The sequence below is a fragment of the Temnothorax longispinosus genome, chromosome 7 (assembly GCF_030848805.1).
Source record: "Temnothorax longispinosus isolate EJ_2023e chromosome 7, Tlon_JGU_v1, whole genome shotgun sequence".
NCBI classification, from domain to species: domain Eukaryota; kingdom Metazoa; phylum Arthropoda; class Insecta; order Hymenoptera; family Formicidae; genus Temnothorax; species Temnothorax longispinosus.
Genome location: NC_092364.1, coordinates 2,102,675 through 2,125,620, shown reverse-complemented (window position 1 = coordinate 2,125,620; position 22,946 = coordinate 2,102,675). Strand labels below are relative to the sequence as shown.

The 22,946-nt window shown below is 39.4% G+C and overlaps 1 protein-coding gene across 1 annotated transcript in view; it reads right to left on the bottom strand.

Annotated features, from left to right (window-relative positions):
* The window catches only part of LOC139816647 (uncharacterized), a 33,928-nt gene that overhangs the window by 9,032 nt on the left and 1,950 nt on the right, over positions 1 to 22,946 (bottom strand). The window contains exons 3-7 of the mRNA XM_071784297.1: positions 22,620 to 22,846; positions 21,627 to 22,132; positions 21,025 to 21,328; positions 20,280 to 20,443; positions 19,298 to 19,429 (exon numbers count right to left, since the gene is read on the bottom strand). Of these exons, the coding sequence (XP_071640398.1) occupies positions 19,388 to 19,429; positions 20,280 to 20,443; positions 21,025 to 21,328; positions 21,627 to 22,132; positions 22,620 to 22,846 (1,243 nt within the window). The 3' untranslated portion in view covers positions 19,298 to 19,387. The remainder of the gene's footprint in view (positions 1 to 19,297; positions 19,430 to 20,279; positions 20,444 to 21,024; positions 21,329 to 21,626; positions 22,133 to 22,619; positions 22,847 to 22,946) is intronic.

Here is a 22,946-nt window from a genome sequence, read left to right as displayed (position 1 = left end):
ATAAAAATTAGGAATAAAGACGTGCATATTAAAATTTTATAAGTATATATAAGTGAATGTATATTTATATTTGAGAGTTGATCTCTTATGTAATGCTATGTTTTTAAAAAAAGATAACATTGACGCTTATATTCGGAAAATTGATCGCCCGGAAGAGAATTAAATACCACGTTACCGCATTTCCTCGACGCTACGGTTGCACGAATGTACTTTGACGGATGTTAACTTTGTCTATGCTTAGTTTGTATAAACTGAGCGAAATTAAATTTCCGTTTGACACATTTGATCAATTAGAACACATTATATGTATATAAGCTCAAACTCGGACTTTTTAATTTTATTATTAATAATTTTATAATAATAATTATTCATAAATGTTTGTATACAAATTTATGTAAAAAACACTAACGTATAATCTTTAAATGATAAAATTATAACAAAATATTAATGAGACAACTTAATATTAATATTAAAATATTATTAATAAAATTACTAAATTAATAACTAATGAAATACCTAATAAAACTCACAACAAGATTTTCAAATTTATATAAATACATAATATGTAATTAGATACTTATCTGAAATTTTTATATAACCCAATTATATAACAATATTGATTCGTTATAATTTTAAAGTAATTGCAAAACATAATAACAAGAAAGAGAATGTGCAAAGTCGATTCTAAAAGTAAAATTTTCATTTCGTTGCGCACAATTATCCTCCATAAATGCCAAGACTATCGTGTATAACAGTCAGCGAAAGGTCAACGATCATTATCGAAGTTAGTAGAGTATCGCGCGCGTTAGGGAAGGAAATTCGGGGATCGTCCCGAATTCCGGTCTTCCGACTGTCCGGCGAACAAAGGGAATAAGTTTACCGAACGCGACTGTGAGAGACAATGCCGCCGCCTCCTCGTCCGTCGGTTTTGCTCCCCGGAGGCGGCCTGCTGTGTGTGCACGCTACACCGAGCAGAAACTCCGATCTACGTTACATAAGAGAAAAGTGTAAGCGGTGGTGCCCGCCGCCGCTGCCGCGCGTTATGCCGTTGCAAGTTCTTCTCGCCTCGCGAAGCTGAATCAGCCGCGCGTCGGAAACCAGACGGATTTAATTATAGACGTGATCAAGTATTTTCCCAAAAGAGTCTCGAGTATTTCTTTTTCAACCACGCGATATGATAAGTCTTAGCGCTCATTGCGCAAGTGCAGGGAGAAGTGCTCGCGTACTTTGTCACACACGGCGAACGCTCGCGTTCCGCTAGCGAAAAGATAAGATATAAAATTTTAAACCTTGCATTCGATTGAATGTCGACAAACGCGCTACTTTTTGCGCTTATCAGAGAGGCATTAATGATTTCCGGCTCAGTGTTATCTCTTTTTCTTCCTTCTCGTTAGGAATGCCGCGGATATTACGCGTCGTGAGCGACGCGACCCTGATATTTAAGCACCGCGATTCGATTTAGGTATACTCGACATTCTCGGCAACCTCATGATAGGTACCGTCGTACATATAACGAGACCATTCTGCAAGAACAAAAGGAAGAGGCGCGCGGAGAATCAACGATCGCTCTCACCCGCGCCGATTCAATACTCGCGTTTTCCCTCTCGCGTGCAGACGAGAGTCGACTACTCTCTCATCAAACCTCTCAATCCATTTCATTTATTCGCGATCGGTCGTTTTGTTCGTAATTTGAAAAATATTATTCGCGAATGCATTTGAAAAACGATCCGCGCACGAATGCACCGTGGTTTATAACAATATTGTAGGAAAAAAGTCAATATAAAGAGGAAAAATGTAAGCCGCTTGTAGTGATAAAAACGAACAAAAGTAGCTTTTTGTCGTTATCGTTTCTCGGGATTATTTCCGTGGTGCGCTTTGCGTAATCCCGCTTCACGCTCATTAGACTTCACGCTTATCAGTCGATTGCAACCACCGTGAACGACAAGAGATCCGAGCGCTTTTGCGCTAATTGTGCACAATTTTCTAATTTATTTATGCTGTTATGATCCTGTGGGATCTGAATGACGTGTCTGGTAGCTTTCTCGAACCAAACTTGATTCGACTAGCTGCGTAATAACGGAAAAGGTCGAAACAGATCAATCGGCGAGAATGTCACCGACTAGAAGCTGATTTTAATAAATTTTTTAAAATAAACATTTTTTAACCATTAAATACTCTCGCTTATGAAGCTCGAACTAAAAACGCGCGGTTTTGCAAATCTGTAAAGGATCTTCTCTAGCCTTTCTGGCCCTTCTTTCTCTTCTGTGTGAGAAGGCCCAGAAAATCATTATTTATTTTAGCACAGAATGCTATGAAAAATTGTTAAAAAGTTAGTATTAATATTATATAATTATTTAATGATCAAAATGTTTTATTTTGAATTTTGTTAATAAATATAATATAAATCAGTATATATATTGCGTGCAAGTCTTTCGAACATATAATACAGACGTTTATGTTATCTCCTCGTTCGTTTTTTTATTTGTTAACGTTGCTCATTTAATCTTCATGTCTGTCATATCTGCAGGTGTGAACTTGGCCTCGCAGGTGTTCTCGCTACACCTTCTTTTCCAACGTGTAATGCGTTTCTCGCATTGCGTGACGATTGCGCCCACGAGACAAACGTATACGACCCGCGCCGCGATCCTTCGCACCGCGGCAACTTTCCATCCTTTCTTTTCTGAATCCTCGCGATTTAATAGGCCTCCAGTACGGCCTCGATTTACGATACAACAATAGCGCGGCGCGCAATGGAAATGCATTTATAATTTTCCCCCCGCGGGAAAACCCGCGCGATAAACCGGATGACAAATGGCGTTTCTCTAAGTGCCCGTCCGCCATTTCTCAGCCGCGTATTAATTCAGCTGCGGGCTTCCGGTAAGAATATCGGCGTGAACCAGTCATAATAAATTACCTTCCGTCCCTGCACAGAATAGATATTTAGAAAATAAATGATGATCACCGGTATTGATAAATGTCTCCGCTCATCGCTCGAAGTCGTACATCGATCTTCATTATCAGTGAGAATTAGTTTTTGGAAAAATAAAGCTGAAGGGGCGTTTGGTGGTCGCCACGGAATCGACATCGGGAAATTTGAGGAACTACCTTTTTGTAAAATAATAAAATAATATTCATTGCAATACATTTTAAACGTATCGCTTAAAGGTTTTAAAGTAAGATAGGATTGTATATATAGAAATATTTAAATAATAGAACATTTTATTACGTTAATGTTTAAATTCTAATATGCATATGCACGGGTTGTATGTTAAAAGGAAGACATGTTTGAGCAACGGCAGAAGATATACAAAAAGTCGTTTTTGTGATTATGTTACATCCTTTGTATTATTCCCTGTCATTACTATAATTTCTCAGCAGTCCTGAGCCCGATTTTTGCGCCAATTTCGTCCTTTCTAATTGAAGATGTTGAAAGAACACGACTTCCTTTTGACTCTGTACAACCCTGTAATCGCACGTGCCATCACTGAGAATGAATCTAGATTTCGTGGATTGCGCGGTACGTAGCTCATTAAATCATCAACTTGGTCGATCCAAGGACACAAGTCGTCGAGGACGCGCATCATCGAGGTCCGCGAGTCATCCCGCTCGATCCTTGATTCGCTACATCGTTTTTTTTCCTTCTCATCCTTCTGGGTGACGGGTTCGAGATCTTTTCAGTCCTCTTTAAGCTTTGAATCGTGCGGATAAACTATTAAATTGTTGCACGTAAATGGATTTGGAAGTCAAGGTTTCGTAGAAGGTCCTCATAAAACAGGTGCTTTTGACATAATTTTTTTTTAATTAAGCATAATTTTCTTAAAAATATTTTCAATGCCGCATACATTGTAATTAATTTCGCGAAGAAAAATGACGGAGAAATTCGAACAACATTATTTTACTGTTTCTGCATAGATTATAATGTTGTATAGGAATGTAAATGTACCGTACATTAATAATGTAAAAATGTAAATGGCTGTGTAATAATAACATAAATTTACACATAAAGGAAAAACCGTATTAATATAAAAGAATAAATATCAGTTAAATATAATGCAATTCTCTTTTTTCCCTATTACAATTCCTTCTGCCTTTATATTCTCCTGCTACTCGTAAAACACTCCGAAGAACATAACTACTTCACATATTCCAGTGGAAATGCATTTGATTCCCTCTAAAAGCATCTGAGCAGCGACTCTAATACGGCATTTCACGCGCGCGAATCAATAAAAATTTCTATGCTCATCCTCGTCGAGTTCTGCTTCGAGTAACATCTGCATTTCGTGAATACCGTAGTCCTTTATGCCAGTCAGCAACCGGGATCGTCATTATGCATTCACGGCGAAACGATCAATCGCGCGAATTTGGAAACGCTTTTATGAATTTCATTGCGACCGGCTGGCATTTTTATTAACACCGTGTGGCCGTGCAACGATGAAACGGATATTATTTTTAACGATCGTCCTACAGCGACTTTATTCGCGTTCTTTCTCTTGTCCCCTTCGTATAAGCTCTCCGTCACCGGGGTGATACGAATTTAATTGCGTCTAATGAAAATTTAATGCCGGCGGAGATTCCGCACGTTTCTCTGTGTTTAATGGGCTCGGGGATTCGTCAGTGGTGGCATTGAAGGAAAATCGTGCAATTTATGAAAAATGTATATAAGGCACGTGACTTGACTGGATGTACAGTTTTATCGTTCCAATTATAATTAAAAGCCAGTAAAATAAATATGAATATCTGTCTTCGTTAAAAAAATATAACTAATGAAAATACATAAACGGTTCATTCGGTTTATAATGTTCAAATACTTTTGTGATTTAAAATCGCAAAAAATCAATTTTTACACTTGACGATATAAAATCAGTGATTTTATATCGTCAAATGTAAAAATATTAAATATAGTCGTCCGTTTTATTATCGCGCATTAATAACGTGTTTGATAAGGAAAGTTATACAATTAAGATATGTAAGGTGAGTAAATTGGGAAAATAATTGCTAATAATTTGCGATAATAATGAAATACCGAGAAAATAACGAGACACTTGATTTCAAGAGGGCTGTAACGACATAATAAATTGCGCGTGAAACGACTTCCACCTTTCGCAGAGGTGTCGTTAATCTCGTCAAATATTAGCCGCAACGCGCATCGCGACCAAGCGGAGGAATCCCTCGCGATGGTTCAACGTACTCGAGGCGAGATTAATTGAAAGTGGAGACAAACACCTCGGCTTGCCTCGCCAACGATATTGTTGCGTGGAAAGCCAACGTGGAAACAAGACAGGCGACGCTTGCTTTCGTGAAGGAAGTCGTTTGTGGTCGGACGAATCGGACCTTGGGGAGAGAGTCCTACCTTAGAGAGCAGACGAGGCCTTAAAGGAGGCCTCAAAGAGTAACACGCAATGTCGAGAGGAAGGAAGAGAGGATCGAAGAGAAGGAAAGAGAGAAAGAGAAAGAGAAAGAAATAAGTCGTCGCGCGTTTCTATGTGGTACCGTTCGACCATCGACCACCGGCCGCGAGCCAACCAGCTATCGCTTCATGGAATTTATCCTAACGATCATCAACCTCTTACTTATATATCCTAGTTTCGATCATCTGCGAAATCTCGATCCCTCGCAACTACCTGGTTTGCCTTATTTCGTTTCTGCGAGAAGAAATACAAATGCGAAAGTCACGAAGATTTTCACAGACGTTTTAATTAATTCTAAACTATCGATTCGTGCAAGGATAATTGGAGAATTGTAGTACGTATAAAAGCGTCAGTGTCAAGTCAAGGCTGTAGAATTTGCTGAACGAAGGTCATCATTTTACAATATATCTTCTTCGTTCGAAAAAAAAGAAAGAAAAACAAGTATCCTTTGCCACGCCACAAGCCACCGTTTCCCACGTTAACGAACTGTCGCGAGGTTCTGGTCGGCTGGGCCGGTGAATTATAATGAATCCATCGAGCTACACACCGCGGCGTGCAATTTCACCTTGATTTAAGCAAACGACGCATTAGCAAGCATAACAACGGGATCGCCTGACAATTTAAGAACATTCTATAACATTACAAACCACCTGTAAGCAACAAGTACCATTTTTATTAACTATAAGATTTCTCGTAAGTGTTATATTTTTTAACATCTTAAGTCTATATTAATTTAAAATAAGATTTGCTTCTTGGTACTGATGTAATATTAATATTAAATAACAATTTACTCAAGCACGATACGAACGCCAGGGTCATCGATTGATAAATGACCTGCTCTTACAATTCGAATTCAATAGCGATCGCGCCCCGTCATCGCGGTCTTTCTGCTAAATTAATGCGCGCGCGAGCACAATTTTGAGCTCATCAAGGTAAGCGAGTTCGCGATGACGAACCGTTTACGGCGCGTATGGCTCTGTAATTTTGCGCGTGGCTTAACGACATTACATGCGCAAAAACGCTGCAAAATGGAGTAATGCGTACGGCAACTGGTTAGTTATCGCGCGGGGCAACGTGTAACGAGTGTTATGCACGATCGTAAGCACGTGTATATTCATTGCGCGATTATTAGGTCAAATCGAGTATTAATAACGTACAGACGCATTAGCTATTAGGCTTCACGCGGACTTTCACCGGGCAAAACACCTTGTCGAAGATAAAGCTTACGCGTTTCATGATTAATTATTTCTTTAGTTTCTTATGAAGTAATAATTTTCAAAAATTTCGCGATAAAATATCTGCGTGAAACACTTGAAATCACAGGGCGGTAGCCTCTGGCGCGATCGATGATAATCAGCAAGCTCGACGATATATACAGGGTGTTCCTCTTACCAGATCGAACGCGTTGATGACAGATTTTTCAACACGACAGAAATTCTCGAAATAAAAATCCAAGATGTCTAAGCAGCAAAAGTTTTCGAGTTATAAGTACCAAAAATCAATTAAGTAAAAGTTTAAGAGCTTTCCGCAAGCTTTCACTCTTTGGTATATTGAATAAATTTTGCTTAAATAGAATATCAATTTAGTCCTGATATTCAAAAGAATACGTCAAATAATAAATTTTTATAGGATTTTATAAGATTGCGAACATGAATTCGAAGATTCTGCCATTAGCGGTTAATGATCCGGCGGGAAGAAGCGGGACACCCTGTATGCGAGTCCCTTTTTCTCTCGGCATCGCGATACTGCATACTGGATGCTGCGCGGACCGTTATGCAACCTGCGGCGCGCAAACAGCGAGCGGGCGGCCGGCCGGCCGGTCTTTGCTCGCGCCGAGATTCCCGTTGGCCTGTCCCCGTGTCATCCTGCACGCTGGCTGCAGGAGCACCCGGACGACAACGACAGCGGCGAAGCCACAAAGACGAAACGTCCGCGACTATATCGACACGAGTACACGCACGTGTCGGACGCTGCGAGAACGCGAGCTTTCATCTCGGATGCGAGCGAGTTTTAGCGGCGATCGAATTTCGCGACTTTTGCGCGAATGGTAACGTTCATCGAAACTAAATATTAAAATATTTTCAAGAGAAATAAGACTGTCGAGCTTCTTGAAGAGAAAAAACAAAGAAAAAAGTATCTGGAGCAAAAATGATCTTTTATTTCTCCCTCTCTTCTCTCTCACTCAGCCTCTCACTTCTAAAATAACACCTGCGAGAATTGATCCGCCCATCAGGATCACCTTTCGCGGCCTCGAACCTTTTATTTCTGTCCGCGCGGTTCAAGTACATCGATACATTTAGCGTAATCTCGGGGGAATAATTGCACGTAATGCGTCTGCTAGCGCGGCGCGCGGGTTGCGCAACATAATCAAAAGATATAATAACGAAGATAATCGCGATCCGGTTGTGTACGAATAAAATTTCATAATTTTATCTCGTCCGGCGCGCTTCTCTCACCCAGGTCTTATAACGGGTTGCGCCGGGAGATACGGCAGCTATAAAATTTGTAAACGCGCCGGCATCACGAAATCGTTAAAAGCACCGTCGGCGTCGGTGCCGATGCCGGCACGAACCGGGGGGATAGTAACCGATTCTACCACTGGTTTACTGTTATTGCAATAAACGCTGCATTGAGACACGACCGAGACTGCTTTCCTTAAACTTTCCGAGCTGCAAAACAAGCAAAATCCGTGAACAGTTTGTACGTAATGCGTAGGTTTTATGTAAGTGCTTCTGAGAATTTTGGAATAAAAAGCTAAATAATAAACATATTTTCTTAATTAACGACATTTCTTTACTATCTATAATTTACCGTCTCGTCTTGCTGCCATTAACTTTTTTATTCCGTCTTTGTCAGAGATTTATCGTATCCGCGTAGAGAAAACATTCGTAAATTTATGTGAGCTATAATATCTTTTAAAATAACATCCACGTATACTTGTTTGCTTATTCTGCAGTGCGAATTTTAATTCAAAACAAAAAATTGAGTAGAATTTTCATTTCTGACTTGTCACAATTTTAAATTCTTTCGAGTTACACAGTACATTTCCTTCTAAGATGCGAAATAATTCATTCATTTATTTCGCAAGTGATCTCGATCCAGTTTCGAAAGTTTTTTTTAAGATTTGCATTAATCTTTTTAAAACTCGTAACGTCTAAAATAACCCAGAATGCTTTCAGAATTGACGGTTCGTACGATTTTTAATAACTTGCCTTTGTTTTACACACGCGATCGTTTTTATCGCGAGCGAGTCGCTGTTCCGTCGTCAGCTTTCGCGATGTCTGTTTAACACGTCCACACACTCCACAACGATCTCACCGAGAGAGCTTAGTGCTAGATATAACGTTCCCGATACAGCCCGTACACATTCGACTGCACTCGAACGGCGCGGCGCGAGTATTACGACATGACCGCCGGGTTACCCAAGATGCGCGACGTGTCCGGTAGTTTCTCCCAGTTCCACTGGCTGAACAACCGAAGAGAGGATCCGTGAATACATTCCCACAGGTATATACGCCCATTTCGATGACCGGCCACTCGTCACGGACTCGCACCCGACGGCTTTTCGAGAAATCGCGCGGCCGCCGATGCCGGCGCAAAAAGCACCTCGAGAACGCGTGCGAATCGTGTATCAGCGAATGATCGCTCTATATACGTACATATAATAAGTTACAAATAATATAATACTTGCAGGATTTTCTAAAATTATTGTTTTTACGATAAATGCTGCGTTTCTGTTCTTTTCAACTTAATCAAACAATTGGAAAGAAAATTGGTTTAAAAAAAGGTCGAATCTAAATTCGATTATAGATTAAATTCGATTCGATTCATCCAAGAAAATGAAAGACACAACTCACAAAACTTAACGATATTCAACGTCTGTAAATTAAATGTTAGAACTAATGATAGTATTTCTTAGAACTAATGACAGTTCGTTCGCTATTTCTTTTTCCCATTAAAAATTCCAAGTAGCATGCTTGTCACGTCGAGTCGCATCGCGAATTTTTCCAGTTATTAATTGCCGTTAATTATCGCTATTCATTTCCCAGATATTTCTCCCCGTCTCGCGTGGTCTACCCTCGACCGACCGATCGCCGTGACATTTGTACGCCGATCCACTTCGTTCGTGACGTGGAGGCTCAATCATCCGTCCGTGATCCCCGGTTCTTTGCACCGGCGTCGGTACCTTAGTCACTCTTTCTCTCTCTCTCTTTTCCCTGTCAATCTCTCCTCGCTCGGTGCGTGTGCCTCTCGCTTTCGCACTGGATCACCTTGGTCCATGGGCCAGCACGCCACCCTCCCCCCTTTACCCCCTAACTACTGCCTACACGATCGAATCTCGCATAAAACTGATGGTAAATGCAACTGCAAGACCGAAACCTCAACGGGATAGAAACTCGAGTTATCGTGTGTACAAATTACCGGAAAAGATGGTATTTCTCGCAGCTGCAGAATAAACTAACACGATATATTTATATATGAAAATTTTCTATAAATATCTAGACAGATAAATGAATTTACTCTGAAGAAATAAGTCTAAGAACACGAATGATAGTTTAAAGTACGGCAGTATGGAATATAATGGCTATAACGTATGTGAATCGTACATAAAAAAAGATATAGAAGGCTTAGTGAGATAATATTAATAGATATGTAAGAATATAGGAAGAAAGAGCCGCGGATTTTCCTTCATTATTCAAAGTCATTATCCTAAATAAAATATTTAATTAGTTGAATCAACAGTAATAGTCACCGCGTCACTATTTTATGAAGTAAAATATGTGAACAAAGATATAGAGAGAGATTATTGTTAAATAATTTAACGAAAAATTTTCCTTTAATTAGGCTAATTGTCGAGTTATTTGGAATCATACACGCGACGAGCTGAAACGCGGAGTGATAAAGTGTGCGAAATTCGATCGAGATAAAGACCGAGCTGTGCGAATAAAAATCGCGCAATAGTGCGTAATTAGGGAAAAGCTACGTATACGATTTACATCAGAATGAAATTATCGAACGAAGAAATTCGCATTTCTTCCGGAAACTTCGTTCTGCCTTTCGCACTCGGCACGTTCATTTCCTCTCATCTCTCGCACGAAAAGTAAAAATAGTAAATGCACTCATTACGCGTAACAATTTATGTCCTTTTGACATGAAATTGCGATCACGTGCCGGAATGTTCGTAATCTCTGATTTTCACGTGGCACTGCGTTTACTTTCGTTTACCACGAAAACACTACCGATTCCATTAAGAAAAATAAATAAAAAGCTTGTGGCGAGGATGAGACGGCAATTCTTCTTGCTAAAAATATGAGATTTTAAATCGTCATCGATTTCAACTTTTTTCTACATCTTAGCATTAAGTACTTTACTTTAATTTTATGGAAATAAATTCTGCAAAATTTGAATTACAGAAATATAAAATTTATAGAATTAAAAAAAATTACTTTCGATTTTGAATAAAATTATTAAAATAATATTCATAGAAGATTTAAAGCGTAATATATAGGAAAAATATTGAAATTTTTAAGATAAACCTGATAACATCTTTGTCTCTTGAAAATAATATGTTATTCGTCTTTAATTACCAGGATTCGACTGGTCAAAGTACCAGTTAATTATCTCCCTGATTAATTAATAATTATTTCCTGTTATCTTTGAATTTCCAGTTAATTAATCGCATCCGCAATTAGGGCTCCCATAAAATTTTCAGCGATGAAGGATCGGCTCGAAATTCACCGGGGAATCTATAATCGAGAGAAAGTGCGCGACTTCCGATGCGCTTCGTGTGCACTTCACGTTGCAGCTCGCGATGCACAGCGAAAAGGAACAGGCGGTTATAATAAAGAACGAGCGACGCGCTCCCACGAGCTGCAGCCACAGCCGCAACCTCGTCTCGACGTGATCTCTGTTTAGTCACTCTCGGCTATGACCGTCGTTTACTCTAACTCTTTCCTTTTGTTCGTCCTTTGCCGTCCGTTCGCGCCTTCTCCCTCATTCCACTTCTTTCTCTTTCTCGACGCTCCTTTCCCTTATGGCTCGCTCCAACGACTAGTCGAGGCCTCCATAAATGTCACTTTCGCAAATCCCCAGAACGCCCAATTCCCAGAACAGGAGATTTATTTTAGAAATTTATTTTTAAGAGACTTTTATCTCGGTAGCGATCATGGCGCAGAAAGATGTGTGCTGCTTTAATAAACCGAAAAGATTTCAGTTCAAATCTTCCGACAAAAAATCGGTTTTTATTCGATCGCCATACCTCTCGAAAGGTAATGGCAACCCACCGACAGTATCTCTTGCTACGAGCACTCCTCTATATTTGAGGATTGGTCCTCCAGGTTAGGGGTTGAATGCTAAACTAACAACCTGCTCCATTAAAAAAATTATGAGTGGTCTCGGATTTGATGATGAAGGCAAAACTTCAGGAGGCCATGGCTCGATCTTGAGCTGTAGTGCCACTGAAGAAGATGACGAGCTTCTCTTAAGAATTTAGCAATTTAAAAAATAACTATAATATAATATATAATAATAGGATAACTATATTCCTATATATCTATAATACTAACAAGAAAAATATATAAGTAATATATTATTCTATCGAATTTTTTCCTGCATTGTAAAACTATTATATTCAATGCTATTATATTCAACGTTACGTATAAAAAAAATATGGGAAACTCTTAATAATTCAAGTAATCGATTATTGTTCGGTTTCAGTGGCGAACCGGAGCAAGGGAACGGAGAACGAAGGGAATTCCGTTTCTCTCGGCGAGCCGCGTCGTATTTTTAGGCGGACTCTTCACCGAAGTAGAAAGGGCCGTGCCGAGTCTGCCGGAAAAACAAAACGATTTCGCCGTCCACTTCTAGCGAACGTTTCAGCTGTCCCGTTCGCTCGCGTTTCGTTCCAAGACTTAAGACGTTCCAGTAGTCAAGCATTCCGTCTGACAAGCTGCATTAGCGGCTGTAAGGGTCTTCGTAATTTTGATCGTCGCGATAGCAGTTGAATATTTCAATTTCCATTAACTCTTGACGCGTTCGAACAGATATCGCGAATTAAAAGTTAGATTACGACAGGCGGAAGCTGAAAACGCTTGATTGCTACTTCCGCAAATACCAAGTAATAACTTCAAATAATTCTAATAACTTTTTAAATAAAAAAGTAACAACTATGTAAACATGTTTCCTAATTAGAGATAAAATCGGGAAAATAGCTCTCTTGACTCATCATCAATGTATTGATCGAGCGTCGAATGACGAAAGATATATCGTTTGCACCGAATAGCTGCAATCTCCGGGGGCTGATTAATTTCGTCAACGATATTATACGCACCCCTCCCATGGACGCACCCCATACAAAATACGAGCATGACTCACTATTTCGGTCGTGCCAATATCCGGCTGGCTTCGCTGGCCGGAAGGGAAGCCACACTTGCGATCGCGCAGCAAACGATATTGTCTCGCAATTGCAAAATATCACAGGAAAAACTCGTTTGCATCAAGGCCATAAAGTGACGAGTGGTTACTTTAATAGAAACACTTCATAGAGAAACCAGAATGGAAAGAAAAAAATAAAATTTATTAAATATAAGAACTTATTATTCTCAAATAAAAATTGTTAAATAAATATCCTTTAGATAAAAATATATGTGCAATATATACAACAATATTTCAAGCTAAATTATGTATACATATAAGATGTTCGACTATAATTGAACGTTATAAAATATAAAAATATCGATAGAAATAATTATTGCAGAATTTTTTGTAAGTTAAGTTTGTTAAAATTTTCTCCTTACAATTAGTCTGTCTCTTAAATTTCTTTTTTATCAATTAACTTTTGTCTAAATTGTCAAACATTCTACATATAATTAAAGTCCATATTTAAGGCCCTGCCTTCAAAAAAAAATTCAGACTAGCTTCTCTTTTTATCGGTGATGCTGTTTTCTCCTTCACGGTCGAGAATACGGTGTTCTTTGTTTCCGCGGTACCGATTCCGTGTGCGTGAAAAAAAGGAGAACGGGAAGGAGGACAGAAGGACGAGCGTAGGAGCGTATAGGAAGACAATGGGATCCTCGAGAGCATCGGACAGGCGCTTCTATTCAAGGCTCCGCTTCGCGACGTGACGGAAACGCGAGGACAAGACGACAGGATTTTGCTTCGCGGGCAGGATTTTTCCTCAATGACGAAACGAGATGCGCAACATATCATTGATGCGAAGAAGATAGAAGAAGTCACGTGGACGAGATGCAGTTTCAAGAAAATTATGCAAACGTCACGAATGCGCATCACTTATGGATGAATATCGATTTAAACGATGCCTCTTAAATCTTTCAGAATCATCACTTATTTAAAAAAAAAGTTACACAGAGCGATAAATAAATTTTTATTGTAGAAATACTTGAAATTAAAAACAGATATTATTTCTAATCTGGTAAATGATGCATTATGGGAATTGTTATGCAATACCTTGATGTCTTGCAATAAGTGTTTTTTTTTTTTATAAGATAAATGTGTACACATTTTGAAAGATTTTACGAGACAAATTTTCGAAACTTTATTCGGCGATTGAATTATGTAATGCTATTTTTTAAAGAAATCTCTCTCTTTAGAAGAGTTTTATTCATAAAAATATAAAGTGACATAATTGCATATTTTTTTAATATTTTAGAAAAAATAGTTCTAAACAGCGTGGGCACATACACCCTACATCATAATCATCGAGCGGCGATATTTCCTCAATTTCATTCAGGAACGCGTTTATAAATACATCGCACGCGTCGATCGATTGAGCGTTGCGGCGAAGGGTCGAGGATGCGACGCAAATAAAAATGTTGCTTTTTCTCTTTTACACGACGACCATGTGTAAAGTCCCTCCGGGGTTTGCAGAAGGTCAAGGAGTTACAGAACGATCGATCGTCGCGATGGACACACAGGCGAAGCGTCGCGATAATTAACAATATATCGCGGGGAATAACGCGACTAATAATACGCGGTTAAATTTTATCTCAGACCTTTCGCGAAAGGGCATTCATTATTACAGCCGGGTCAATAAATCTGGCTACCTATGACAATCGACGCTCGATAAAAATGATCGGGGCGTCGCAGTTTATTTTTTTTAAGTGCCACGTGTTTCAGAAACTTCTCAAGAAAATATAATAAAAATATAATCCCGCGTTTGAAAACAGCTTTTCTATATACAGGCGCATTAAATGCCAGGAGATGAATTTCGTTGCAATTAATAGCAGTCACGATTAATAACCACATAAATCAATTATTAATTAATTAAGTGCACTTTATACATGTTATGGCGGGCGAATGAGGTAAGAGGAGGCGCGAGTGAATTAACGTTATCTATATTATAGTTTCTCATTCTTGGTTACAACAGAAAATATTTTAAATTATTAATAATTTGCTGGTAAAATTATTGGTTAGCTAAAACGCTAAATTCCTAATTATTAGATATATCTTTAACTGATGATAATGTGCGATTAATTCTAAAATATTGGCCTTTAATTAATCATCACGTTAAATTAACGTTAATTCATTGTGCTCAATTAAAGTTAGCGTTATATTTATTGCCGTCTAATTGTGTTAAACACAAATTGAGTTAAGCGTAATTAGCGTTGATTAACGTTGATCTTTCGGTGAAAGGCTACCATTTTCGGTCAACCATTTTCGGCCCCCTCGAAGCAAACCATGAACGCGCAACAATGAGGGTCCGTAGAGATCGGTCGAGCATGTACTTTTTTAGGTCAGAGGTCACACGCGAGTGAACCTAACGGCGACAACCAACAGTTCCGCGTCGCATTCTTCTAATCATTAAAGATATTTCGAAAGTATATAGCTATTTATAAAAGAAGAAAATTGATCAAAACTGCGAATTTCCAACATCTTAAAAGAGCGAAATAGAAAGTATCCATATCATTAAGATATAAATGAACTACATGAATAAATTAATCAAGAGTATACAAGATTTCAGTGTTTTTAATATCTGAAATACTCGGTCAAATTTTATATAGAATAGTTCGTCGATTTGATCATTCGGACAAAGTATAAGTAGAATTTTAAAAATTGTTCGTATGCACAGAATTCCCTTACAGGAATTTAATGGAAGTGATTGTTTGGCTAGTGATTAATTATACTTATTTTGAGTATTGAAAGCATTAAAAATAGTGCTTTTAATACTCGAAATAAGTAATTAATCACTCGCCAAATAATCACTTAAAGTATTAAGTTTCTGTAAGGGAATGCGTATACGAAATTCAGTTTCATACGTCGCGTTTCGATCTCGACTCGAGACTCGCGGTTCCTCAGGATTCGCGGAGAAAGGCTTCGCATTAGGGTCGCCTCTATAGAAACGGATATTAGAAAACGGCTCTATACGGCGCAATTTTAAACCTCCTTTACGATCGACGTCACGTCGGCCTCGGATTATAGCTGACAAATCGCGTGCATCGATAACGCCGCGTATACCCCGCGACCACCATCCAGCCTCGATCCCGCTCGTCCAAGGATAGATATCCCCGTGTGTCGAGGTCTCGACAGACAATCGCTGACAATGCGACTGTCGCGGTTCTAAGCGAGAGTGCTCGGATTTTGCGAACCTAATACGCCCACCGCGAGCCACGCTTTCGCTTAAAATTACGCCCACGTATATATAAAGACTTTTAGGAAAGGAATTGGTAAACTCAATTTGTGTTTAACACAATTGATGTTGAAATTTCGACATGTTCGCATTCAACGGCTACACACAAATGTGAGATTTACGGTATTATTTAAATCCATCTTACTGCATCGATGCCGGTGTGAGGGTAGAACATCGATCTCGCGATCGAGCAAACATTTGTGATAAAAACACGGTTACCTAATTAAAAGAATTCTGATGTAAATTTTTATGTAAATAATTGAAGTTACGTGGATTCGGCAGTGTGGCTTTTTTCTCGAATTTATTATCGCAATAATATTGTAATTTTTATATTATAAAATTGTAACATTCGTATTATAAAAGTTAACATTTATATTGTTAAATTGTAAGTTGTATCATTTATGAAACTTTGTTTGATTCTTAAACGTCATAGAATCTTGGCCACTTTCTTCCTCGTGATGTCTTCAAAGACATGAAAAAATATTGAACCGTGTCGCTTATGAAAGCAAAGTTCAACGCAAGTCGGAGTCGCTTTCCTCGATCGAGTCTTCAAACGCGGCATCGTTTCTGCGCATCTCTCGCGTTATTCACCTCGCACATCTGCAACTCTCGTCGATAATAACGAACCTCCCTCCCTCCCCCCTCTTCTCGATCTCCATTACACCCCTCGACTTCGGTCGATGGAAAATTTTATCGGTCGGCGAGTAACATCGCGCTAATTGGAGTTCGCTCTTTAATATTCAAACAGTCGCGCGAATTTCCATGAAATCGTCGTATATATGCGCGTCGCTTTTCATCCCGTTGTACCTCGATCGACATTGTAATCTCGGTAAAAGCCTTACGAGATTTATGCAAAGAAAGCTGTAATCGGACTCGACTTGTTTAGCGCACTTTGTACACGTTACGGGTAAATGAGGTGCGACGGGGAGCGTGAGTGAATTAAATTATAAATCAGAAACTCCCAGACGGAATTTTTAGTAACAGCGCTATCAAAGGTGTAATAATTTTTTAACAGAGCTATCGAATACAAACAGCCTTTTTTATTATTGCAAACAACTCGAAAAAAATAAGAATTTCGATAAATCGTGCGTCAGTAGCGAGACGACACATCGCTAGATCCTTCATTTATTAACATTCATCTTATTCCTCGGCCAACTTCAGGTGATGGGATTTCGCTTTGACGGAACTTCAGGCCGATGCTTTGTTCCTCGGCGAACTTCAAGCGAAATTTGAATCTGCCGCGAGATTCTTATCTCAAGCGTAGTATCTATTATCTAATGCCAAGATTTCGAAATTTCGCGGAGAAGAATGACGCTCAATGAAATTCGAACGAGGAATCGTCTCGCTCATCCTCGCGTTCGATCTCAGGCCTGTTCTTTCACGTTGGAGAGAGAAAAAGATAAAAAAGTGGACCGCGCACAAGAAGTTCAGCCGAAAAGAACAGGCCTCTCATCGAACATTTCGCGTTATACCCCCTCGATTCACCCTCCGTCCTGCCGACTTCGCCCACTCATCAAATTATCGCAAATCGACCGACTTACCGGAAGAGCCGGCGCTCCCTGGACGTCCGCTCGCTCCTGCTGCTCTCCGCCGCCGCCCCCGCAGACGCGGGTGAAATTACGAGGAAATTACCGCACCACGCGAACGTGAAAGACCGCGCCTGGCCGCACGCGAATCGCGGGGGTGAGCGTTCGTGTGTACTCCTCGGAGGATCGGAGCTCTCGTATCGACGGTCGCGAGGCTGCTACGAGACTGTACGAGACTGCACGGCACGGAGTGACGGAGTGGACTAGTGGAGCCGGTGGAGCGCACGGGAGAAACGGCCGCGTCGCGTCAATGAAAGCGCGCCGCCCCACCTCACCCCACCCCGCGCCCCCCGCCGCCCACCGCCAATCGCGTCCCGCCAAGCCGCCCCGTCGCGCAGGGCTGCCGCGCGCACCTTCGCACACCGGCGCGGCGACCGGCGACGGCGACAGCGGCGACACGCGCACCGTGAAGTTCGCCGAATAACAATAAACGGAAACAAGAGTTCTTCTCTACCCGCTTGCGTTGCGCGTTTTATTTGAATGTAAACTGCTCCTCTCAAGGTTTACGTAGTATTCGCGATGAAAGAGCAAATAAGTAAATAAAATATCAAATTGGAGCTTCTAAAATCGACCTGAATTTTTTAAAAACTCCACACCCTGCGTACAAATGTTGCGTGTTTTATTCAAACGTAACTGTCTCAAGTTTTTGCAATAAAAAAAAAAAGTAAACAGACAAGTGAATTTTTCAAATTGGAGCTATGATCGTATTTTTAAGCGAATTAATTGTCCGCGTTACCTTTTAATATTCCCTTGTCTTATCTATCTCTTCGCGCCGACGAATTTCATTTCGTTCTGCAATTCGCGTAGGAGCGGCGCGATGTGCGAATAATTTTCGCAAAGTTTCACAACGACACTCGCACAACACACCGGAAGCGTCAGTATATTGCACAGCTGGTTTAGTAATTGCATAAAGGAGAAACCTCGGTTTTGATTAAGATTTCATTAAGAAAATTTGCTATCTGATATGGATCCCGCATCGCGCAAAAGAACTAATTAAAAAGAAAAAGGAAAATATTTTCTAGCCTCAAGTAAAATTACGTTATTGAGGCTATAACATGTGTTCCTTAAATATGCACATTTATTTCGCGATTAATACAACAAAAAGCTAACGCCCCTCGCTAAGAAAAACTTAATTATATAATTCGCGTTACATGATTTTCCATACTACAAACGAAATAATCGCGCGCGAGTTTATCCTTTTTATTTGTAATATTAAAAATATCTAGTCCGATTTAAATACTCGGGATTTTGAAGTATAAAAATCTAAGATTAATTTAAAACAAAATAAAATAACGAAGAATCCCGCAGATCCCGCACGATTCTTTAATCTTTCTTTCGCGTTGATAAAGCTACTACTTTTATCCAAGATTTTAATAATTTAATAGAAAATAAGTAACTTTTAATTCAATTTGAAACGAAATAAGATAACGAAGAATCACTATAATCTTTCAATCTTTCTTTTATTAACAAAACTTAATGCTTTTATCCAAGATTTTAATAATTTAATGAAAAAGAAGTAAATTTCAATTAAATTTAAAGCGAAATAAAATAACGTAGAATCATGCGTGACTCTTCGGTCTTTCATTTGTTAAAAACTTGATCCTTTTATCCAAAATTGTAATAACTTAATGAAAAATAAGTAGATTTTAATTACTCACTATCTCGAGGCATCCATCTAATCTAACGATAGATCATAGACAGCTTCAACCAGTCGCGTGCAGCGCACCTACACATTTCAGGTATCGACGTCACCTGTTTTTAATCGTTGTTTTTCGCAGCTCACGTATCGTCTGCAAGCAAAAAAAGATTTACCTCATTTAAAAGACTTTCGAGAGTGGCGGGTAAAAAACTTCGTCGGTAGTTTGCGAGTTCGCGGTTATCCAATCGCGCTCTTAAGCATTCGTTTCCTTATTCGGTTCCTTATTGCGTCCATTGTCCTCGTCGTAATGTGCTCTCTCGCCTACCTATCTGCGGGCTAACATACAACAGGCCTAGATGCTTCCTAGGTTCATAAAAGAATTTCTCCGGCCCTTCCTCCTGCGACCGTATTACGCAAAATCGATACGCAAAAAGTCCTGAGTGAATATCGTGACGCACCTCTTTTGTAAACGTCATCGTGCACTCGCTATTTTAAACGTTATTACGTCAAGGAATATGCAATACTTTTATACATTGATTACACGGCTATTTTACACGTTAACATCGATTTATGACGTAGACAACGTAAGGCGACGTAATAAGCGTTCCAAGTTTATATCCCATTCAAGAGAGAGATTTTTAATGAAACCCTACAAGATATTCCGTGTAACATAATGGTGCTTTTAATAAAACTCGATAATGCGGGTTTTTTGTTATACAATTCGGTATATAAAAGAAGAATCGTCGCTATACTTATAAAGAAAACAGCACAATTTCAACTCCAATTTATAAAAGAATGCAATAGACTTTCAATATAATAGCGATAAGTGAGATTTCTTATTGTATAAATTCTCTTAGTATGAAATAATTATTCTCTATTCTTGAGAATCGCCATTGTACGGCTCACCTTGTTGTGTTACGCCACCGGCGAAGTTGCTTAGTAATATTTCAATGTGACAAATGATAAATAACATCGGAACTATCGAAAAGAAAGGTACCGACCTTTTTGGTGTCGTCCAACGTTGTGGGAACATAGTGGGCATTGATCGCTTGCGCCATAGTACAGTAGTCACGATAGAGAATATATTGATCCTTCAACCAACGTCTGATCGCCAAAACTCTCCCTCGAAACTGATCGTCCGGCTTCAATTCCAAGTCGTTTACGTCTGAAAGAAAAAGAATATTCCTTACTTTCGAGACACGCGAATAAGCCGAGAGTATATACGCGCAGGATATATTTGAGAATATATTTCGAATGCATTTGTGCATAATGCCTCTATTTAAATGCGAAATGAATTTAATGCATTCGTCATACGACTCTACGCCGCTATCGGTCTACAGTCCTCATTGTTCCGATACAATGCGGATTCCTTCTATTCAATGCTAGAGTCGCAATTGTCGGCGCATTCGCCGCGGCACGACTCACCACCTCGGGCACGTTCATTAAGATGACATAAAATGAATCGAAATGGAAAAACGCACGAATGGAAAAATGTACGAATGGAATCTTTAATTAAACAGAGGAATTTTTAATTCAAGATAGACACATAGGCAATATAATAATTGTCGACCTACTTGTCGCCGAGAAAGAGAATAAAGGAATCTTTTTATCGAAACTATTATAGAAACCAAATAGTAATAATCGACATTATAGTTATCCATAAATAATTATACAAATTATTATTTATAATCTATAAATTATTTATAGATTTGTGAAAGATGTCTTTGTTCAAACTTATAAAATTACCAGGCTGCGTAAATTCCGCGATTTTCGGGAATTCCAGAGGTCTGAAATAGCTGCGAGTGGAGCCCGACTCTAGTCTTAAGTCTTTCAGTTCGTGTAGATATTTTTGGAGATCTTCCCGTTCTTGCTGCAGTCGCAGTTCGACAATCCGCTTCTGAAGTCCGCGCGTTTGTTTTCCGTCAAGCCTCGAAGCTTTGTCTTCCTTACGATCTCCCGTGTTGTCGCGAGCTCCGGCTGACTTTGAATTCATTATTCTCGCTCTTTTCTTCTTCCCTTTGGTGTTGTGTTCGCGACAATTGTGATTAGACTGAAAACGTTATTAGAGATGACGAAGTAGCGGCTTTTCTTGCCAAAATACGCATTATGTAATCATTGCATAATGATTTCTCGACAAAAATATATATTTAAACACCTGGGCTTTCAATGAGTTATTTATGTATTGCCAAACTAGCATTCAATCGCGAAATGAAAACTTAGAATAATAATTTCAAAACATTTCCATTTAAAAAATCTATTAATTATTTAGAAAAAGATTTGATAGAAAAAAATAGAGGCTACTGCGATATTACATAAATCAATACAAATTGTGCAACGCCAATACTTGCCACTTTATTTTTCTCCGAAGAGCGGCAATTTTCGTTTTCTTTTTTCGCCGTCACTTTTCTCGTTTTCAACGGATTCCGGGTTTCAGACACGGTTTTGCAGTCGGAGGGGCTTTCCGATGCTTTTAACGCGACTTTCGCGCTCGCGATAAAATCATGTCTCTTGGCCAACGCGTCTCTATGTGATTTTCTCAGCACATATTCGACGTTCTGTGAAATCCGTTGATCCAAGCTCTCCTCGAAAACATGTTCTCTCCCCTTCACGTTCGCCTCTAACGACGAATTAGATTTTGCCGACTTGATCGAGTCCTCGTCGCTCGCCACCGGCAATCCGGTGACATCTATCATCGCGCGTTCCCTCGCTCTGTTCGATGCCTCCCCGCGCTCTTTCCGGCCGCTTTCTTGCCGGACAGTAGTCATCCTCGGAGAGTTTTTCCTCTCATCTGTCTTCGTCACGTCGCCGGTCGACGACTCCGAGGAATCCGATGTGTTCTTATTGGAACTTCCGACTGAAAGATTCGTCAGACCGATTGCATTATCATCTTAAAATCATCGTCAGGACGATATAATTTCTTGATTAACAAGAATCTTAAGGCAAAAAAGTATTTTAATGAATATTTAAGATTATCTACTGTAAAAGAACAATTATACCGCGGCGATTGGATGACGTATTGTTCTGCAATTTAATTACGGTTCACAAATATTGCATAAATATTTTATTAACCCGATAAATTAGTTATTACATATGCATAGTAATGAAGTAAATCATAAATTATAAAACTTTACTAATTGCCAATATTCTCACTTAATGTAGTCTCAGAATTGAAAATCTTTTTGTGTCAGTTACAATTGAATATCTATTTACTTGTTCCATTTGAATTAATTTTTTCACGAAATTCTATTTTGAAATAAATTTCCTAATATCTTGACACTACGTTGGAGTAACTCCAATTCTGACGCTGCCATCGATTATTTATAACGTTTTATTTATTTTACCACTTGAAATGTTCTCGTCTCGAAACGACGCCTCTCGACGCTGATAACGTTTCCTCTGGTTCTCCGAACTCGAACCAGCGGATTGTGGCAATTTTATCGAGCGCGCGGTAACGTTATCTGGATTTGCGACGATGCTCTCGAAGCCGTTGACGTAGTTCGACGATCCCGGATCGACCTTGGTTGAACTTGGTTTCGGCATCGGATTGAGTGTGATGACTAGCCCGTCCCTACGGCCGAATAAAACATTCCGCAAAATCATTTTCACGTTGATAAAGGTTTGGTCGTTTCAAAAATATCGACGGTCATATTTGTGATAATAAATCACTG